The 21582-nt window shown below is 52.2% G+C and overlaps 1 protein-coding gene across 2 annotated transcripts in view; it reads right to left on the bottom strand.

Moving 5' to 3' along the window:
* Nucleotides 1-27: 27 nt before the first annotated feature.
* TMEM120B (transmembrane protein 120B) overlaps nt 28-21582 on the bottom strand; it is a 34723-nt gene continuing 13168 nt past the window's right edge. Inside the window, exons 2-13 of one of the 2 annotated variants that reach the window (XM_036276344.1) lie at nt 18272-18390; nt 15975-16091; nt 14919-14978; nt 14179-14274; nt 11541-11630; nt 10515-10572; nt 3993-4058; nt 3456-3517; nt 2305-2397; nt 1178-1242; nt 790-858; nt 28-365 (exon numbers count right to left, since the gene is read on the bottom strand). In XM_036276344.1, the coding sequence (XP_036132237.1) occupies nt 202-365; nt 790-858; nt 1178-1242; nt 2305-2397; nt 3456-3517; nt 3993-4058; nt 10515-10572; nt 11541-11630; nt 14179-14274; nt 14919-14978; nt 15975-16091; nt 18272-18390 (1059 nt within the window). In that variant the 3' untranslated portion in view covers nt 28-201. The remainder of the gene's footprint in view (nt 366-789; nt 859-1177; nt 1243-2304; nt 2398-3455; nt 3518-3992; nt 4059-10514; nt 10573-11540; nt 11631-14178; nt 14275-14918; nt 14979-15974; nt 16092-18271; nt 18391-21582) is intronic. The other variant, XM_036276345.1, reaches the window with a different exon arrangement.

Genomic DNA, 21582 nt, shown 5'->3' with positions numbered 1-21582 from the left:
TCTGGCCAAGAGCAGGGGGGGGGGGGGAGATTCCAGGGGAGTGGGGAGGGCCGGTATTAAATATGCCATAAATAGGGAGGGTGGGGTGGCTACTACTGCGCTGAAGGCTGGGGTCACATTCCTCGTGTCCAGTCGGGGACTAGGGCCTTGGCCCTGCTCCCCGTGAGACCACTGGCCCCTGAGGTCACTGCTGAGGAGAAATCAGCAGTGAGGGTGCCGACAGACCCCCTGCAGTCTCGCAGTCCAGGGGCTCACGGCTGCTTCGCCTTGCCTCTGTTCTTCTGGAGCTTGGCGTGCACGACTTTGAGTGTGGTCAGGAAGTTGCCGAGGAAGAGGACCAGGAACGTGAGCGCCAGCACGAACACCTGGTGGGGCCAAGGTTAAGGGGAAGGAAGGAAAAGGCTGTGCCAGCTCTGATCAGCTCCCCGTGCTGAAGTGCCGCCCCACCCCCAGACCTCAGAGCCCCTGAGCACAAGCTACCCGCAGCCTGCAGGGTTTTGCCAGCGGAAGGCAGAGGTCTGGGCCAACCGGGTGAAGGACGTGAGTCCTCGGTGTCAGGCAGGGTCCGGGGGAGCTCCTCTGGCCTCGGTAGCGTTCAATGGGGAGCCTCCCGAATTCCCTCCCACCTTTTCCCAGGCCCCAGTAGCAGAGAGGTCTGGGCCCCACGGAGAAGAGCAAGGGGGATGGCAGAGAGAATTCTCCCCAGGCCAGCCCTCCCCGGGAGCACCGCCGCACACGTGCGCGTACACGCACACACACCCGCGCACACGCATGCACACACACGCATACCTGCCATTCTCTGCACTCCTCGTGGCTGGAGAGCTCGAACAGCGTGACTGCGTTGTAGAGCTGCCAGAACTGTGGGAGGGAGGCAGGCGCTGCTCAGCCCCACTCCCCTGGGGACCACGTGGGAAGGGATGTACCAGGACCCGCAGCCTCTGGTAGCAACTGCCCTGAGATACTGAAACCCCCCAATGGAACGGGCACCCTAGGCCAGAGTAGTCTGAGGGCCAGTTCTGGCCCCTGCCTTTGGCCCCCCTGGACCCAGGGGCAGTCAGACCCTGGGACCCCACAAGGCCCAACCTGGAGATGGCTGGTGAATGGGGGAGAGGCCTGCAGACCTGTTCCTGGGGGTCAGCCCAGAGTGGGGAATACCCACAAACCCAGGGGAACTCACGTGGCCACAGAACAGGAAAGGCAGGAGGAAGGTGAGGCCCCGCCACATCCAGGACTGGAATCCCTCTGTGGAGAGGAGGGAGGGAGGGAGCGAGGGGCCCATGTGAGGTGATTCAGCTGCCCCAGGGCCCCAAGCGCTCACTGCTCAGCCATGCCAGGCACCCTGGGATCGGCTGGGCACAGACACAGCGTGGGGGGAACAGCCCTCAGCTCTTACATGTGCATGAGTGCTCACTGTGAAATCACCCAGAGAAAACGCACAACATTGTCACCAGGCTGACCGCTCTCCCACCTCAAGTCACCAAGAACAAGTGGGCTCAACACTTACGGAATTCGGATGTGCCAGGCACTACGTTTTTAATACTTTCATTTGCATTTTATAGTGAACTTTTGGATACATCATTTCAATCGAGTCTTGAAAAGTAGGGCCTACTTTGCGGAGCATTTCGCTAGAAATGACCATCTTAAAAGACAGCAGTTTTGCCCTGGCCAGTTTTGCTCAACGGTTAGAGCATTGGCCTGTGGTCTGGAGAGACCCGGGTTCAATTCCCACTAGGGGCATGTACCTCAGTTGTGGTTTGTCCCCTGGCCCTGGTTGGGTCGTGCGAGTGGCAACCACTCAATGTGTCCCCTTCACGTCGATGTTTCTCTCTCTCTCTCTCTCTCTCCCTCCCTCCTACTCTATCTGAACAAAAAAATGGAAAAAATATCCTCAGGTGAGGATAAAAAAAAAGACAGTAGTTTTACTAAAAACAGCTTCCCCTGAAAGTTTAGGTGAAAGGTGTAGCTTTTCCGATTGGGCACTGGCCCCAGCTGTGTGAAACACGTGACACACACATCCCTGATGTGTGTCCAGGTATGTTTATGTATATTTACATGTAGTGATATTATACATGTTATACATGTGCAACAACACTAGGATAACATATATTATAAATTACAGGCAGAAAGAATAGACGTTTAGAAAAGATCCGAGAAGCCGGCATGGAGGGCACACAGCCCTGGCTTTGCGTGCGGTAGGTCTTGTGTTCCACTGGCACATGCTCCCACTGTGGGGGTTGAGGTGAGGTCTGGGGGAGTAGGCAGGGGCCAGTAATTGTCCCTCCACACCCCAGGCCGGCTACTCACCCACAGTGAGGTCCAAATGATTCCTCTCCCCCAGAGCCCGCAGCCGGTAGAGGCAGCCTCTCTGGTAATAATATTGCAGGAACTGGACACAGCCTGCAGGGGGAGCACAGCGCCCGGATCATTGAGTGACACCTCCACCGCAAAGGGGCGGGTCTTCACTGCGCAGAGGCGTCCTGGGTACAACACTCCCACCCCCAAGACAGAGAGAGAGAGAGTGACACACACACACACCCAGACACACACACCCAGACACACACACCCAGACACACACACTTTCGCTGGAGCTTTGCTAGGCAGGCAGTAGACAGTCCAGAGCCGCAGCCCCAGGCGCTCCAGGCGGGGAGCTGAGGGCAATGCCCGGACAGCAAGCCATGCTGTACCGACTCGGGAAGATGCCCGTGGGGATGGTACAAGCAGAGCTGTCTGCACAGAGGGATCCCACGTCCGTGGACTGTACGCAATGCAGTGTAAATGTATGGACATCTTTGTGAATGAAAACGTTAGGAAGGACACCAACCTATTCCCAGTGATCACCACTCCCCCCAGGGTGTACAGGATCTTCATTCCCCGCTTTCTCTATTTGTCTTTGTGGGTGAGCAGGGCTGTATTTAAAAAGTGGGCTGGATGTTTTGAATCGGCAATGCGCGCACGGCGTGAAATGCAAAGGGAACAAACAGGCGTATGGTGCACAGTAAACTCTCTCCCTGTCTCCAGCCAGCCGAGCTCCCCACTGCTAGAGGTGACCCCTGGGGCTAGTGCTTTGTGCGTAAGTCCAGAGCTATTCTTAAATGAGAAAAAGATTATCTTTACATTTGGAGGAAAACAAAGTTAGTGCCCCCAACACCACGGGGCCCCCAGGGGTCCTAATGGTCAGGCTGTGGTCGGGGAAGAAAAGGCGGCGGCTGTGGCGCCGGGGACGGGGACGGGGCAGGCCACCCCTTCTCCGCGGCTGCGAGGTGAGGGGTAGGATGGCGTCATCTGCGGGGCGGTAGCTCTTTTCTGGATTTCTGGACCCTCCCCTGCCCCAGGCTGGCCAGGCTCCTCCCCGGTCTCCTCCCCCTTTCAGGAAAGACACGCCCCTCACCGGGACGTGGGGCGGGGCTTCTCCGGGACCACGCCCCCTTCCCTGAATGGGGGCAAGAGACACTTACTCTGAAAAATGGAAAACGCTAAAAACTGGCTGCGAAACTTCTGATAGATCAGCCCGTCCGGCCTGCGGAGAAGGGGGGAAGAAGGCGAGGGGTGCGGGGAAGTCAGACATCCATCCCACCCATCCTGTTCCAGCTCCGAGGAGGACAGGGTCCCCAGTGAAACCCAAACCCCGATTTCTACCCTCCTTCACCACCGCGCCCCAGGGCTAGACCCGGTTACTGCCATCTCTGCTTTAAGTCTGCTCTAGAACCAGCGCAGCTCAAAGTCCCCACGGGTCCCCTCTCCCTCTGGGCCGACTCCTGGGTGCCGCAGCCTCGTCCCTGCGCGTTCTATCCAGCCTCGCTCCCTGTCACCTCCGCCCCAGCCAGCAGGCGGGTGGCCCTTTCCAGGAGAACTCCCTATGCTCAGCTGTAAGCTCGCACCTTCCTTCTTGGCCCCGACGTCAGCCCAGGCCAGGGCCTTCAGTCCATCTGGGCCCCTCACCCACCGCTGGTGCCCAGTCCGCAGAGGCTGGGGGGTGGGGCGGGGACACTCACCAGGTCAGCATCACTCCGGACAGGAACGTGGACACGTAGTGGTGAGACACCCACCAGCCTTTGATTCTCAGAGAGAACAAGGGGAGGAAAGCTCAGGCAGGGAGAGGGGCAGGCAGCTCCCAGCTCCCCAGCCTGTGTGGGGACGCTGCCCTTCTCCCCGTCCTACACAAAAGCGACTCATCGATGAGCCAGGAGACCCCCGAAGCACACGGGCCTCCGGTGGCTCCCAGCTACCCTGAGAACCCGGCTCTATCTCACCACCCACCGAGTCCCACCTCCCTGTCTTCTCCTCGAACCACTACCTCAGGCCTGTTATGGGCTCAATTGTGTCCCCTCCAAATTCATAAGTTGGAGCCCCAGCCCCCAGTGTGACGGTATTTGGAGATGGGCCTTTAAAGAGGTCACTAAGGCTAAAGGAGGTCATGAGGGTGGGCCGCGCTCCAGTAGGACTGGTGTCCTTATAAGAGGAGACACGAGGAGTGTGCATGCTCACAGAGAGGCCACGTGAGGGCACGGGACAGTCTGCCAGCCACGGAGCGGCCCCAGGAGTGACAACCCTGCCGGTCCCCTGGTCTTGGACTCGCAGCCTCCAGATCAGTGAGAAAACATTTCTGTTGTTTGAGCTGCTCGGGCTGTGTATTTCGTCACGTTGGTCCGAGCTGCCCGACTGGACCCTGGACTTGTGCTCTCTGCTCCCAGACCTCGGCCTGCCAGCCTCCTGGTCCAAATTCAAGTTCTGGCTGTCACCTCCTCCGAGGCCTTCCCTGACCCACTCATCTAAGGCTGCCAGACTGCCCCACTCCAGACCACAATGTCCTGTTTCATGCTTCATGGTGCGTGGCGCTGTCTGGTTCATCGATGTACCTGCTCAGCGCAGGTGTTCAGTAAGTGTGTTGAATAAACACAGAACCTACACACACACATATGATTTACATAGAGCTGTGGCTACCTACATTACCCCAGACAGAGAGAGGACGGCCCACACGCGCAGAGCCTCGCCCCATCCCGGACACGGCTGCTCCCTGATAGCCCCACACCCTGAGCGAATCTGCTCCTTCGTCGACAGCGGGCCCTCGCTCAGCCTTCACTTGTCCAGTCCACGCGCTGTGGGGACCCTGTTGTCAGAACCCAGCGTTCCCCCAGCGCAGGGCTCTCACTCCGTGGCAGGGGAGGGTCCTGGCTGCCACTCGCTCCTGTCAGGAGCAGCCCAGAGGAGTGCTGGACCCGAACACCTTTGCCCTTGAAAGTCCTTGAGTCTGTCTCAGGCCTTTGCCAGACCCTCTCTGGGTGCTCAGTTCTCTCTCTCTCTCTCTCTCTCTCTCTCTCTCTCTCTCTCGGACAGGGGTGGGGGCCAAGCAAGGAGATGGGGTCCAGAGCCCGAGGATCTGCTGGTTTGGGGCCTGAGCTCCTGGATCAGCCTCTTCTGAACGGAATCATCCTGCGACTGGCTTCCTCGTCTGGTATTTCCAGAGCTCTCACTGGCTTCTTCAAGGCCACATGCCATTTCAGGATGTGGCTGTCGACATTCTCCTTGGTTGTTCCTCAGGGGTCACCACCATCCCCGATCCCTGTGGAAGTCCCCTGGTGTGATGACACTGCCTCTCCAAGAAGCGGCATGGCTGGCTCAGAAGTTACCCTCCAAAACCACAATCTCAGTTTACACTCCCATCAGCAGTAGAGGAGACTATTCAGTTAGTTCCCCAAACTCACCAACGCCTGATACCAAGTTTTGACATTTCTGCCCAACTCACTGGGTAAACGGGTGTGTCACTGAGGTGCTCATTTGCATTAGCCTAACACGTGGGTTTGAGCGGTCTTAAAACCTTCGGACCAGAACACAGACACCCTAAGAGCAGGGACTGCACTTACTCATCCCTTCTGAGTGCAGCCCCACAACAGCTCTGGATGCAAACGAGGTGTTCGGCCCGTGGGTCCCCCAAGGGCTGTGGCGAGGGGCAAGGCTTTTCCCTTTACTCCCAGCACTAACAGCCCTAGGTAAACAGTAGGAACTAAACACATGTTGAAATGATTGAAGTGATGGTGCCACGTGAGTTCATAGGACGAGATAAGACGTCCATTCACTTCTTCGTTCCAGCTCTCCCTCCTCGTGTCCCTGTCTTGCCTGTCAGAGTCTATGAGGCCCCGGGCACTAATTTTCTGACAGAAAAGGCAGGTGGCTTCATCCTCAGACTTTTAGCTTGAAGAGTATCCCAGAAGCCTCTCTGGAAGCTTCCTAGTTATCTGCAAAGCCACACACAAGTCCTCAGGTCTCGGCAAGCCCTGTGCCCCTTCGTCCTATCCCCAAAGCTCTCCTGAGAAACGCCCTCTGTCCATCTGGGAGTGGCCTGAGCCAGACGGGGCTCTGGGCAACAGGCTTGGCTGACCAGCAGCTTTTAATTTCACAGCTCAAAACAAGGAGGCATCATCTCACACCTGTCAGAATGGCCGCCATCAACAAATCATCAAACAACAAGTGTTGGCGAGGGTGTGGAGAAAAGGGGACTCTAGTACACTGCTGGTGGGAATGCAGACTGGTGCAGCCACTATGGAAAACCATATGGTGTTTCCTCAAAACGTTAAAAATTGAGTTGCCATTTGACCCAGTGATCCCACTACTAGGAATATACCCTAAGAAGCCTGAAACACCAATCAGAAAGAATTTATGTACCCCTACGTTCATAGCAGCACTATTTATAATTGCTAAGATCTGGAAACAGCCCAAGTGTCCATCAATAGATGAGTGGATAAAAAAGCTGTGGTACATATACACAATGGAGTACTATGCAGGTGTAAGAAAGATCTCTTATCCTTTGAGACGACATGGAGGGACCTGGAGAGTATTATCCTAAGCGAAACAAGCCAATCAGAGAAACACAAATATCACATGATATCACTTATTTGTGGAATATAACAAAAAAAACTGATGAACAAAACAGACCCAGAGACATAGAAGTGGGGTACAGACTGACAAAGCTCAGAAAAGGGGGTCGGTGGGGAGGGAAGAGATAAACCACAGAACCTACATGCATGTATGCGTAACTATGAACATAGACAACAAAGCTGAGGACGGGGCAGGGTGGGGGGAGAGAGAGGAGGGTGTCAATGGGGGGAAAGGAGAAACATCTGGAACAAAAATAAATTAATAAAAATAAATAAATAATAATTTTACAGTTCGCTGTGCCCAGAGCCCAGCAATGACAGCTGTCACTCAGTGGCACTGAGAAAGGCTAGAAGTCACTTCTTCCCCAGCCCCATAATCCACCTGCACAGCCTAGGGCTCTGGGCAGGTTTTGTGCACATGTGTGTGTTTATACAACACTTTTATTTTGATATAATTCAGATACCACACAATTCACCCATTTAAAACAGAGATTCACCGAGGTGTGCTATGTCACCACAGTGTTAGAACATGTCACCCCAAAAAGAAACCTGCACCCACAGCAGTTCCTCTCTGGGCTGCTGCGGACAGAGACAGGCTTGCAGGGCTGGTGAGCTTTCCGTGAGCAGACAGTGCATGCTCCAGGAAGAGGGGTGCATTCCCGCCAGAACGTAGGGACAGCAAGTCCCGGTATTGTGGGCTGTGCCCAGGAAGACCATGACCTCCCTCCAGCACACCCTGGCCACCTTTGCACGCGTGCACAAGAGAGGTGCGCCCGCCATTACTCATCTAGGGGCCTCTCTGGCCTTGAGCTCCGGCGATCTGGGCAGGGGCACATGGCTTCTACACTGAGGATCCCTCCCCGGCGACCCGCCACTAAGCCTTCGAGCAGTGGTTCTCCACCTTCCTGATGCCGCCGCGGCCCTTCAATATAGGTCCTCATGTTGTGGCGACCCCCAGCCATAAAATCATTTTCGTTGCGACTTCATAACTGTAATTTTGCTACTGTTATGTCTTAGGTGACCCCTGTGAAAGGGTCGTTTGACCCCCAAAGGGGTCGCGACCCACAGGTTGAGAACCGCTGCCTTAAAGCTTATTGGCGCCAGGTGCCCGTGGGCTAGCTAGCCAGAAAAAGGAGTATGAGCCCCGATTCATTATTTGTTCTGGCCCAGAACTAACTGTAGGAGACATCTGTGGTTTTGCCTGTCTGTCAATCACACCCATTCTGGTTCCAGGCCTCAGCTCTCTTTCTGGGAACCAGCTCACCCCCACACCCAAACTGGATGGTTGGGTGGAGCTGAGGAATATAATTGGGCACATGACCCAGAGCCAGCCAATCAGAGTTCTGCATCCTTCCAGCTACAGGGATTGGCTCAGGGATGAGCATGTGACCCAAGCCTAGCCAATCAGAAGAATTCTGTCTCAAAATTACAGCTAGATTTGTGAAGGAAAGAAACTCTGGGACTGCTGATCTCATAGGATGCTGACCTGGGCTGCTGGGAGCCAGAGCAGGCGACAACAGAATAAGGAGAAGGAGGGAGGACTGTTAACAATGGGCCCTTTTTACCTCCTTGAACTATTTATACGCTCCCATAAATTCCCTTCATATTTATTCCTATCAGGTGGTTTTCCATCATTTGCAATATTTGCAAGAGAAGTTGACTTGCTTATTGCACTGACTGAGCTAATGAGCTACTTCTCACATGGGAGGCATCAGACACAAAGCAAGGGTAGCTCCATCCCAGGATGGAGGTGTCCCCCAGCTCCCCCACCTCTCTAGGCCTGCTTCCCTGACTACACCCCTAATTCAAGTCTCAAGTGCAACAGGAAACAGGATGAAAGACTCAGTCAGGCCAAAACTGGGCACCAAGCCTCCAGGAAGCCCATATGGCTCAGCTGCACCTGTCCTTGGAACACTGGTACGGCCCCGAGGACCCCGCCTCATTGCAGAGCTTGGGCTGAATTCATTTCTACGAAGACCATGAGGCATTTACTGGGTAGCACCCTGAGCTCCTGAGCTGGCCCGGGACACTTTAGAGATGAGAAAGGCAGAGTTCATCTCTCCCTCCTCACTGTGCTCCCTTGGCTACTGGTTTCTTAGCGATTCCCTGGTAGGGGCCAAGTGGCAGAGTGGACCCACACACAAAGCTTTGCATGACAAGCTCAGAGACAACACTTTCTGCTGTGCCTTTAGAACACAAACTCCAGAAAAGCCCTGGAAAAACCCAGGAAAAGCCCCAGCTAAAGTGTTAGGCAAACAAGGCTTGGCTTTGGAACCCCACTTCCTTTGCCCCCTCTCATTTTCCTGGTGTGTCCTGCACTTGCAGGAACCTCACTCAGTCCTGCTCCCGTCTCTCTAGTCACTCCCGTCCACAGCTTACCATATGGAAAAGAGCTGCTAAAGTGTTAGTGGCCATTAGAGACACAGCATGCCCCGAACACTCGTACTACGCGACCCTCAGGAGGCTGAGACTCTATGACCGACAGCAAATCCACAGCACAGGAAGAGAATTATAGCCCGGAAGCCCTGGGCCCATTCCCGCTATCTGCTACCCTGGCTCCCCTCCAACCACACCCAAAAGCAGAAAAATGCTATTCACTAGAATTAAGGAAAACTATGAATGTTATTTATTGGTTACGATGTTCTAATTCAGTGTTTCCCAAAGCACGGGGCGGTATCACCGAGTTTCAGATGTACTCGAGTGCAACACTAGATGATCCTGAAGTCTCCCTTCCGCCCTCTCTCCACTCTCCTGCTTAAGTCAAGGAGAGGGTCTCGGTGGCCACTGGTGAATCTTCCACGCCTTCGAGATCGGTCTGTCTCCCTTTCTCCACATACATAAGAGAGGCGGCAGGCCGAGGCCCAGGGCCTTCAATAAATTAGACAATGAAAATAAAAAGATATTTTTATACTACTTCCTCTTTCCTGCAATTGACGCTGGTTTTCCATGGAAGATGGTGAAATCAAGTTTCCTTTTAAAATAAATATTTAAGTTAAAAAAAAAAAAAAGGACACAGTTCGTTTAGAATGTTGGAAAACAGCCCTGGCCAGTGTGGCTCAGTTCGTTGAGTGTCGCCCTGTGCACCAAAAGGTTGAGGGTTCAATTCCCAGTCAGGGCACATACCCAGGTTACAGGTTTGATCCTCAGTTGGGGTGCACAGAGGAGGCAGCAGATCACTATTTCTCTCTCGCTCTCAAATCAATAAAAAATAATAAAAATAGCCCTGGCCGGTTTGGCTCAGCGGTTAGAGCGTCGGCCTGCGGTCCGGAGAGACCCGGGTTCGGTTCCCGCTAAGGGCACGTACTTCGGTTGCAGTTTGTCCCCGGCCCTGGTTGGTCGTGCGGGTGGCAGCCACTCGATGTGTCCCTTCACGTCGATGTTTCTCTCTCTCTCTCTCTCCCTCCCACTCTATCTGTACAAAAAATGGAAAAATATCCTCGGGTGAGGATAAAAAAAAAAAAAAAATAATAATAATAATAATAAAAATAAAATGCGGGAAAAAGATCATCCAGGTGATACAAGGACGTGACAAAATGGGGGGATGGGACAGGAATGAGTGCAGTTTGAGAAACACTGATCTTTTCTGAAAGGCTACACGCTACAGAGCTGCGTACCTAAGAACCCCGCCCCCCTGGTCCTTACCTCTTGGCCTACGTTCAGGGTAAGGCCCGGCAGAGCGGGGATCTGCCCTAAGAGACCACTGGGCAGAAAAGTGAGAAGGTGGCGAATTATTTGGGGGTTTGGCAGATGCCCCAAATTAAGTACATTCTCCTGGTTGTTCCTTACTAGCCCCCAGAAGGGAGGAAGGGGAAAGGGTTTGGGGAGTTGTTACTTCTTGTTTCGGGAAAGGACAGGGACAACAATGGTGTGCAGAGGTTCAAACGGCCACCCCCAAAAAGGCATCCAAACTGTGGAAAATGGGTCCTGCAGGTGGCAAGCCATGGAGCTTAACTGAGTCCTGGGACTCTCATCTCCCTGGGGGGACCATCACTCTTGTCACCAGAATCGACTCATCCTTCTAGTGCCCTATCCCAATTTTCCTCTGGGGAACCGGTCTCCTCCTGACACTCAGCTTGCGGTTTCCAATGACAGCCATAGGAGTGGGCAGGACTCAAGCCCAGACAATCACAGCAGTGCATTCTCTGGCCACCGTGACTGGTTCAGAGATGGGCACATGATCCACTGAACACCAGCAGGTCCCAGGGAGACTCTTGCAAGAGAGGAAGGTACCCTATTTTGCTGGGAATGCTAGAAATAAAGGGGTGAGCTTGGACCTGCTGGCTGTCCCTACACGGAACCGGAGAAGAGACAACACAGTAGGAGACAGAGGTGAGCAACTGGGTCCTAATGACATTGTCTGAGCACCTGGATTAAGCTCTACCTGAAGTTGGTCCCAAAGGACCTGTTTCTTTATATGAAAAAACACATTTCCTGTTATGTTGAGCCCATCTGAGTTCAGGTTTCTTGTAAACAAGAGACTGACCACAGCAAGTGACACTGCTATAGTAGCAGACACGGTTTTCCTCCTCCTTTGGTCTAAAGCGTCATGGACCCCTCAAGGAGGAAGAGAATGCAGGCTGCGGGTGACAGCCCTCACCTGCCTCCCCTCCATGACAGAGTTCCCTTCGGCTGCCCCTTTGCCCTCCACAAAGCCGGGCCCTCAATTACCTCGAGCCATTGCTGATGAGAATGCTCTCCCGAATCGTCAGGGTGCAATAGTACCACACCAGCAGAAAGTTAAAGATTTCGTCTGTTACCCTGGTGGGGAGAAACAGCCCCCGGAGGGGAGCAGGCATGAGAACCGGGGACGGACGGCAGGTTCTTCGTAAGGAGGTCACGAGAGAGCCCTGGCCAGTCTGGCTCAGCGTTAGAGCATTGGCCCTAGGACAGAAGGGTCTCAAGTTCAATTCCTGGTCAAGGGCATGTACATGGGTTACAGATTCGACCCCCACCCCTGGCTGGGGTCATGCAGGAGGCAACCAATTGGTGTTCTCTCTCACATAGATGTTTCTCTCTCTCTCTCTCTCTCTCTCTCTCTCTCTCTCTCTCTCTCTCTGTCTCTCTCTCATCCTCCCTTCCACTCTATCTAAAAAATCAATGGAAAAATATCCTAGGGTAAGGATTAGCAACAACAACAAAAGTGGTTGAGCATCAACCCATGTACCAAGAAGTCTCCGGTTCGATTCCCGGTCAGGGCACATGCCCAGGTTGTGGGCCTGATCCCCAGTGGGGGGCATGCAGGAGGCGGCCAATCGATGTTCTCTCTCATCCATGTTTCTCTCTCTCTCCCCCTTTCCTTTCCTCTCTCTCTAAAATCAATAAAGAAAAAAAATTGAAAAAAAAGAAAACGAAGGTCATGAGAGAGAGACAGGGAAACACAGGGAAGGCGTCCATGTGACAAGACGGAGGCCCAGGAGGCAGAGGCTGCAGCGAAGCAGCCCCAGGGCACAGACACCAAGAGCGGCCGCACCACCCGGTGCTGGAAGAGGCGAGGAAGAACCAGCAGGGGAGCCCAGCCCTGCTGACACCTGGGTTTCAGACTTCTGGCCTCCAGACCCTGACAAACTCCGTGTCTGTTGTTTTATGGCACTCAGCTCATGGTGCTTTGTCATGACACCCCGCGGAAACAAAGACAGAAAGGGTGGGAGCAGGAAACATCCAGCCCTCGGTGACCCTTAGAACTGGACAACACACCGCATGACTGCCCTGAGAGGGCCCTCTGGGGCAATCTGGTTGCACAGGAATCTGGTTGCTCATTAAGAACTTCCAGCCCCTTCCAGAGAGGTGTGTGAGTTGGCATTACTGTTGGGTGCACTCTTTGCCCTCCAGGGAAACGGGCCAGGCCCGAGGCAGCAGGCGGGCACGGGCCCAGGGTCTAAAAGAGCCTTTGTTTGGACATTCAAGTGACCAGACCAGCTAGTGGACTCCCAGCCAAGCACCTGCTAGGAAATAAACCCTTCACATGTGGGCCAAATGCCCAAGCTGTGCTTGGCCACCTCCCCTGTGGCAGAACACCCAGGGCCACACGCAGAAACAGGCTCCCCGGGCCTCGTCCACTCAGACAGCAACAGCAGAGGTTCTCAGTGCACGTCTGGGCGCCACACACCGGGCAGAGCCCTCCACGTAGTGTTAATGCGCTGATCAGTCACAAGCCTTCGAGGGAGGCAGTGGTGCACCCTCAGTTTACAGACAGGGAGACAGAGTTTCCCGGAGGGAACCTGCCCGTGGTAACAGCCAGTTAGTCTCAAAGCCCAGGCCATCTGTGATCCATCCCTCTTTGTCTTTCTTTCCCTTTTTTTCTGTTCCCTTTCTCCCTCTCTCCTTCCCTCTCTTTCTTTTTGCAATTGAGATATAATGCACATACCATAAAACTCACCCTTTTATTTATTAAAAAATTTTTTTTTTCTTCATTGATTTTGGAGAGAGAGGAAGGGAGAGAGGTAGAAACATGGATGAGAGAGAACATCGATTGGCCGCCTCCTGCACACCCCCCACTGGGGATCGGCTCACAACCTGGACATGTGCCCTGACCGGGAATCGAACCGGCAACCTCTTGGTGCATGGGTCAACGCTCAACCACTGAGCCACACCAGCTGGGCAAAAAACTCACCCTTTTCAAGTATACATTTGGTGGATTTTCATTTAGTCACAAAGGTGTGCACCCATCACTACTGCCTAATTCCAGAACACCCTCGTCACTCCAGAAGACACCCTAGACCCATTAGCAGCCCCTCCCCACCGCCCCTCCCCTCGGCCCCTGCAACCACTAATCCACATTCAGTCTGTATGGATTCGCCTATTCTCAACATTTCACAAAAACAGAATCATACAATATGGAGCCTTTGATAATCAGCTTCTTTCACTTAACACACAGGGTGGGGCAAAAGTAGGCCCACAGTTGTTTGATGGAGAATAGTACAGTAATCAAGAAATAATAACACAGGAATGAACGCTGTCCCACATGCTCACAACTGCAGACCTACTTTTGCCTCACCCTGTAATGCTCTCAGGATCCATCTGCGTTGTCAGCACTTCATTTGTTTTTGCGGCCAGATACTATTCCGTTGTAAGGCTATGCCAAACTGGGCTCCTTATTTACAACAGTCTAAGGCCTCTCCACAGCCCGCTAGTAGATAGTAGTTGGCTGGATGTGTGGTGGACAGGGCTGCTGTTTTTCATGAGAAGTGGGCCCTCTCCATCTCCACTTGATCAGCCCAAACACTGCAGATGCAGAAGGGACCCTGGAGCCCTCTCTCGCGGCCCCCTCCGCCCCCAGCATGCCCCACACACCACCACGCTGCGTTACCTGTAGTGAAGGACAAACTGACAGGCCACGGCACCTAGGAGGAGGATGATGGTCAGGTAGAGCTTGAACTTCTCATACTCGTCCTTGTAGGCAAATCTACGGCAACAGACAGGCCCAGGAAAGGTCAGGGGAAGGTCACGGAGCGACTACTACATTTATAGTATACGCCCTCTGGGGGCGGGGCCCTTGCCCCATCAGATCCTTGACCTATTGCCGCTCCATCCCACAAGGACTTTCTGGTCCCACTAAAGAGACTTGACCTTGAGTGAACGGTGCCGATCAACTAGGGAAGGAGGACTGAAGTGCAAAACTCCCCATGTTCCCGGACTCCCGCTTCAGGTCCCCGGGAGTGACAGGGAAGGGCAGGGAGCAGAGACAGGGCCCCTCCCCCAGCCAGCTCCTGCAGTGGAAACACCACGGCTCCATCTCCCTAGAAACCGATAGGTCTTGGGTGGTCACAAGTCTGCGTCCTGGAGAAGTGTATGACAAGGTGTGGAATGGAGCAGAGCCACTGCCCACGGGAAACTGGCCGGCCTGTCCATTCAACACATGGGCTTCATGACGGACAGAAGGAAACCGTTCCCGGGGGTTAACCCGCCAAGGCGGAGACCAAGAGCCAGAGCGCCAACTGGTAATGTGTCTTCATTTATGCGAAAATTCCAGCTGGGTCCCATCTCTCCTGAGCTGAAAGGGCAAACCTCCCGGGTTCCATGAAGCCAGGTGGGGGTGGGGACACTTACTTGGCCTGGTTGCTGAGAAGGGTCACGTTTACATTGCCGAGGACCAGATTCAAGTAGAGCCTGGAAGGAAAGACCTGTGAGGCCACCGTGTCCCTAAGAGCCCCAGGAGCAGCCACAGCCAAAAACATCCAAACGTCATGGGCACACACTGAACAGGAAGACTGTGACATGTGACAGTCATGACTGACTCATCTCCCCCATTTAGCTTGCTTAGAGACCATATTTCCCAGCCTCCCTTGCAACGAATGAAAATGTGACTGAGCTCTAGCCAATGAGGTGAAGGTATATGTACAACATTTAGGTCAATTTAAAGCAGGCTGTTTTTAAAATTAAGGCATAGCTCAGCCGGTGTGGCTCAGTGGCTGAGTGTCAACCCATGCATCAAGAGGTCACTGGTTTGATTCCTGGTCAGGGCACATGCCCAGGTTGTGGGCCCGATCTCCAGTGGGGAGTATGCAGGAGGCAGCCAGTCAATGTTCTCTCTCATTGATATTTCTATCTCTCTCTCTAAAATCAATACAGAAAAATAAAATTTTTTAATTAAGGCATAACCTTCAAAAGTACACAAGTCTTGCCTTGGCTAAGTAGCTCAATTACTTAGAGTGTCAACCCAATACGCCAAGGTTGCAGACTTGATCCCTGGTCAGGACACATACAAGAATCAACCAATAAATGCATCAGTAAATGGAACAACAAACTGATGTTTCTCTGCCTCCCTCCCTTTCTGAAAATCAATAAAAAACAAAAAGTGCAAAAGTCTTAAGTATACAACATGATGAATTTTTACACATCCACGCAACCAACAGCCAGATCAAAGAATAAAACACGTCCAGCCCCAGGAGGCTCCCTCCCACTCCGCCCAGTCAGATCCCTACCGACAAACAGGAGTCGCTGCTGAGCTCGTGGAGGAGCATGCAGGAGGCCTGCTCCCCTTTCCTGCCTCCCCCCACCCTCAAGCCTCAGTGGGAAGCTGGCAGACCAAGTGTCCCAGGCCTGGGCATCTGCCCGAAGCAGGGGGTGGGGTGTGGGGCATCTGTGTAAGTTCCCAGCTCCTACCCATTCTTCTTGGGCAGGTAGGCCTCCATGTCAAAGAAGATGTTCTTCCGCTCTTTGATGTTGATGTCTATCTGCTGAACCAGCTCTGCCTCCTCCTGATTGGCGTGGCGCTTGTGCCTGTGGTCAGAGGTGTGGGCGCAGAAGCAGGGGCGTTACTCAGACTGGAGTAAGAACCTGGAAGTTCTGGGCATTGTCCTCCCATTCTCCCACCTCAGTGCTTCTCGAAACCTCGGTCCTCCGCCTGTCCTCTCTGGGCTTGATGCTGGCTCCCTGCTAGCCTTGTAACCTGGGGGATGCCCTTTAACCTCTCTGCTTCTTTTCCATATCTAAAAAGCAGGAATAACATCAAGCCTATCTCCTGGACAATACCACTGTGACAAGTAAGTAAATGCAATTTAAAGTATTTAAAATGGCCCTGACCGGTTGCTCAATGGTTAGAGCATCAGCCCACAGAACAAAGGGTCACAGGTTTGGTTCCTGGTCAAGGGCGCGTCCTGGGTTGCAGATTTGATCCCCAGTCCCAGTCAGGGTCATGTGGGAGGCAGCTGATCAATGTGTCTCTCTCACATCGATGTTTCTCTCTCTCCCGCCCTCACTTTCTTCCACTCTAATGAAAAATCAATGAAGCCCCGGCCGGTTTGGCTCAGTGTTAGAGCGTCAGCACACAGACCAATGAATCGTGAGTTTGATTCCATACCTCAGTTGTTCATCCCCAGCTCTGATCAGGTCATGCGGGAGGTAATCAGTCAATGTGGCTCTGTCACATCAATGTTTCTCTCTCTCTCTCTCCCTCCCTCCCTCTGACTCTATCTGATGTTAAATGAAAAAGTTTCCTCGGGTGAGGAATTAAAGAAAGTATAAGCAGTCAGGGGGCCAGGCAGAGGTGGGCAAAGGGGGAGGTGTTTGAATGGGGACATCTGTAATAGTGTCAACAATAAAAATAAAGTAAAAAAACAAACAAACAATAAACATAAGCAGTCAACTAATCAAGGTCTAACTGTTATTCTTTGATGATATTTAACTCTCAAAACTAGAAAAACAAGTCATAGACACTCTTGGAGTTAAGGGTTGTCTTCAGTGTAAGAACCAAACTCATGGGTCAACCTTCTAACCCAGTGGTTCTCAACTGGGGATACTTGGCGATGTCTGGGAACTTTTTGGTTGTCAAGACAGAGTGAGGGATTTTACCGGCATCTAGCGGGTAGAGGCCAGCAAAGTTGCTAGACATTCTACAATGCACAGGACAGCCCCCAACAGCAAAGACTTGTCATTAATGTCAAGGTTGAAAAGGCCTAGACAGATAAAAGACTCTTGCCATCAGTAAGATGTGTTTTTCTAAGAGTGGTGATGTCACTGCATAGAACCATCTACACTTTACCCCATGATTAATGAGCCTCCATTTACAATGTGGTCAGCTAAGGTTAGGGGTATAACCAACAACCTTCCCAAAAACTGTCCACAAGAAAAGGGAAAAACTGACCAGGAGCCACACACTCTGGAATAGAAAGAAGCCCAGGTAAGTGACCTGGGACAAGCCACTCAGAGCCTCAGTTTCCCTGCCTGACTGCAGGATGACAGCACCCACCGGACCCCTTCACCTATGGGGGATGAGAGCACTTCCGAAACCATGACGACACAAGGACTGGAACATGTGATCCTGGCCTCAGGAACGGAACTAAGTTATGAGCTCAAGTTTGTCTCCAGGGATACCAGAGCGCCTGGTGGGGTGAGCCCCCACACCTATGAGAAGGATACTATTTACCTGCCCAGCAGGACTGCTTGTCACAGCTTTCTTCTGGGGAACTACCTCTCACCCTCTCCCCCCCTCCACATGGTTTAAGTAGGGCCGTCCCATTCCCAAGGTCCATAAACTGAACATATGAACTCATCTTGCCTACCAATCTGTGATTGGTTCACAGATGGGCACATGACCAATTCCAGCCAATGAGCATCACACCCAGGATTTTTGCTGAAAGACAAGTTCTCATTGGGCTGGGGTGGCCAAGCCAGTAGGAAGAAAGGCTGGAGGATATAACCTGGTACTGCTGGTGGCCATCTCGGTGGCCATCTCGGTGACCACGAGAGGATGGTCAGCCATAGAGTGAAGCCAATCTAGAGGAATGCAGAAGTTAGAGGAAAAAAACAGATTCCTAAAAACATCCTTTGACCCTTAGATCCAGTGATGCCTGAAGCCACTCCTGGTTTTTTTCCATTAACATTTCCATCCTCTGCTCACTCCAGTTTGAGCTGGTGTGTGACCCTCAGAACCAGGGCAGCTTGGAGCTGCGGCCGCCTACCTCTGCAGTGTGTGCTTCAGGTCCTTCAGTCGCGTCTTGTGCTTGTTGATGGAGCTGCTACACAGAGTCTGGAGCGCGGTCAGCTCCTCCAGCTTCTGCCTGTAGATCCTGTGAGTCTCCTGAGAGGGAACAGCCCAGGCAGGGTGTATGAGAGAACGTGAACACGTCATTTTTCACAGTTTGCTTGTGTCATGGGACATGACTACAGAGCTCGGACTTTCACAGCTAAACCGATACAGTTACAACTGTCACATTTGTGGCTTAGAAAACTGGGGCTGGAATTGGGGAAGGCAGCATAGCACAGCCCTTGTGTAATAAGGAAATAACTGTTTTCCTTCCTGCCCAGGCTCCATCCTTCCTAATGGTAACAGCAACCAAATATGACTTTGAGGGGCCACCTCTTGTCAATTCTTAGTCCAGATGGTTGGAGTAGAGCTGACAGTCCTCATGCCAAGAGTGGTCATGTGACCCAGGCACAGCCAATCAGTATCTTCCAACCCTCTGGCAACTGATTGGTTCAGACATGGACACATGGCTTAAGTGGGCCAAGGAGAGTCAGCTCTGCGACGGGACTGGGAATATTGGCTCGAAGATGCCCTCTTTCTCCTGGGTTTGCCAATCTGGTAGCAGGTACATGTGGGGCTGCTGAGTGAGGAGAACCAGCCTAAGAATGAAGCCAAACAGGAAAACAGAACTGAGATGTGGTAAGAGACAGAATTCTCATAGTCTCATTTCAGTCCCTGGAACGAACCAAGTCTGAATGTAATACTGTCCCATACCCTTGGTTATACGAATTCATAAATTCCTTTTCACGGAGGCCAGTTGGAGTTGGGTTTTCTGATCCTGGCAATGAAGAGAGCTCTTACCATGTCAACTAAGACGCGGTCCTATCTCTTCCCGTACAGCCAAACCCTCCCTACCCCAGGCAGAGTCACAACAATCTCATTCCTGGAAATAACCTTTCAGGGCCACAGGCCATGGGAAACACCAGAGACGTTGCCCCAAAGCTGGGAGAAGGGGACGCAGAAACTTCTCGACACCACTGCCTTGCGCATCTCCCCCCAACAGTGCTATGTACCAGGAAACATGCCCTTCCCTCTAAATTTGACCAACAATTTGGAGAAACCCATGTGACGGGCATAAACCATGAAGTTAAATACAATAATCCGCCCTGGCCGGCTTGGCTCAGCAGTTAGAGCGTCGGCCTTCGGTCCAGAGAGACCCGGGTTCGGTTCCCACTAAGGGCATGTACCTCGGTTGCAGTTTGTCCCCGGCCCTGGTTGGGTTGTGCAGGTGGCAACCACTTGATGTGTCCCTTTCACGTCGATGTTTCTCTCTCTCTCTTCCTCTCTCTCCCTCCCGCTCTATCTGAGCAAAAAATGGAAAAATGTCCTTGGGGTGAGGATAAAAAAAATAAATACAATAATCCAATGAATACATTTAAAGTGGCTGTTTTCTTGGCTGGTGAAGAAATGTATTTAGCAGAGGGAGAGAAGGAGATGTCCAACAGTGAGGCCAGAGCCGACGCTTTCATGCCTGCCAAGCGTGGTCCCTAAACATGAGGATAAGCCAGAAGATGAGGGAGAAGTGAAGAAAATGAAGTGAATAGATAATAATTAAGGCAACACTGCAACACGTTGTGAGCAAGTCTCCCTTGGCTCCCAAATGACAGGGCTCAGTCCCTCATATTCAAACAATATCATCTGTCACTCCTTCTGGGCCCCCGAGAGGAAAACTCAATCTCTATTTTATTTAACTCGTAAACAATTTCAAACTTGCAGAAGAATTGTAAGAAGAACACAAAGCACTCCCCTCCTATCCTTCACCCCGATTCACCAACTGTTAGCATTATGCCATATTTGCTCTAGCCTCACCCCACTGTGCGTGTGTGCACGTGTGCGTGTGTGCATTCTTTTTCTGTATCAGGCATCAGGAATTTATATCCCACAGGCCAAATCCAGCCACATGACTCTGTATGGGCAGTAAGCTAAAAATGTTTTTCCTTGGTTGAAAAAGAATCAAAAGAATATTTCCTGACACGTGAAAGTATATGAAATTGAAATTTCAGTGCCTATAAATAAGCCGTACTGGAGCACAGCCACGCCCGTTCATTTACATATTGCCTGTGGCCTCTCTGGCACTGCAACAGCAGAGTGAGTAGTTGTGACAGGGACCATATGGGCCGCAAAGCCTAGAATCCTCGCTACTTGGCGTTTGTGCCAAAAAAAGTTTGCCTACTCCTTTTCTAAACCATTTGGGAGTCAGCTAGAGACAACATGCTTCTTTACACCTCCATACTTCATTGTGTATTTCCTACAAAAATGACACCCTCTTATATATCCAGAGTCCAGTGATCAAATACAGAAAATGTAACCTTGACAGGACACAACACCGTGACTTAAAATAACACCCAAGTTCAAATCTTGCAGGCTGTCGGTTGACAGCCACTCCCCCCAGACCCTGCTCCCGATTCGGGCTCCTGCCTCCCTCGTGTTGCTGCTTGTATCTCTTCAGCCTCCTTTCGTCCAGAAGAGCTGCTCGACTTTCTCTTTCACGACATGGACATTTTTAAGGCACTCTGTCTAGTTCTGGCGGATGTCCCTCCATCTGGGTTCGTCTGCTGTTTCTTCATGACTGGATTTTGGTTATGCTTTTGGGGCAAGAATGCCACTGAAGTGACACTGTGTCCTCCATGTCTCCCATCAGGAGGGACACGGTGTCTGGGACGTTAGTGTTAATTGCTTAGAAAAGGCGGAGCCCACCCACCTTCCCCACTGTACAGTGACCAGCTTTCTATCTGTAATTAACGATTAGTAAACTGTGGAGAGAAAGGCTGCGTTTTAATCACTTTTAAATTCTTTTTTAATTAAAAAAAATTTTTTTTCCCTTTATTGATTTTAGAGTAAGAGGGAGAGAGAGACAGAAACATCGATGAGAGAGAACATTGACTGGCCGCCTCCTGCATGCCCCCCACTGGGGATCAGGCCCACAACCTGGGCATGTGTCCTGACCAGGAATCAAACCAGCGACCTCCTGGTGCATGGGTCGATGCTCAACCACTGAGCCACACCAGTTGGACCACTTTTGAATTCTTCAGTGCCAAAGTAGCCATTTACTTTTAACCAAAAAAACCCTCCAGACAGGAACGGGGAGGACAAGGCCAGAGAGACCCTGACTAGACTACAGTCTTCAAGGAGGTGGAGTGTTTGCACTAGTGTCCTGGCAACACCAGCTGAGGCTCCTGGGAGATAAAGAGGCGTGTGACTTCCCAGCACTCTCTGGGGTTGGGCGCCACCGCGAGGAGATGGACC

This window comes from Molossus molossus, unplaced genomic scaffold, assembly GCF_014108415.1.
Source record: "Molossus molossus isolate mMolMol1 unplaced genomic scaffold, mMolMol1.p scaffold_m16_p_22, whole genome shotgun sequence".
NCBI lineage: Eukaryota > Metazoa > Chordata > Mammalia > Chiroptera > Molossidae > Molossus > Molossus molossus.
The sequence above is the reverse complement of the archived record's forward strand: the minus strand, read 5'-3'. Positions and strand labels throughout refer to the sequence as shown.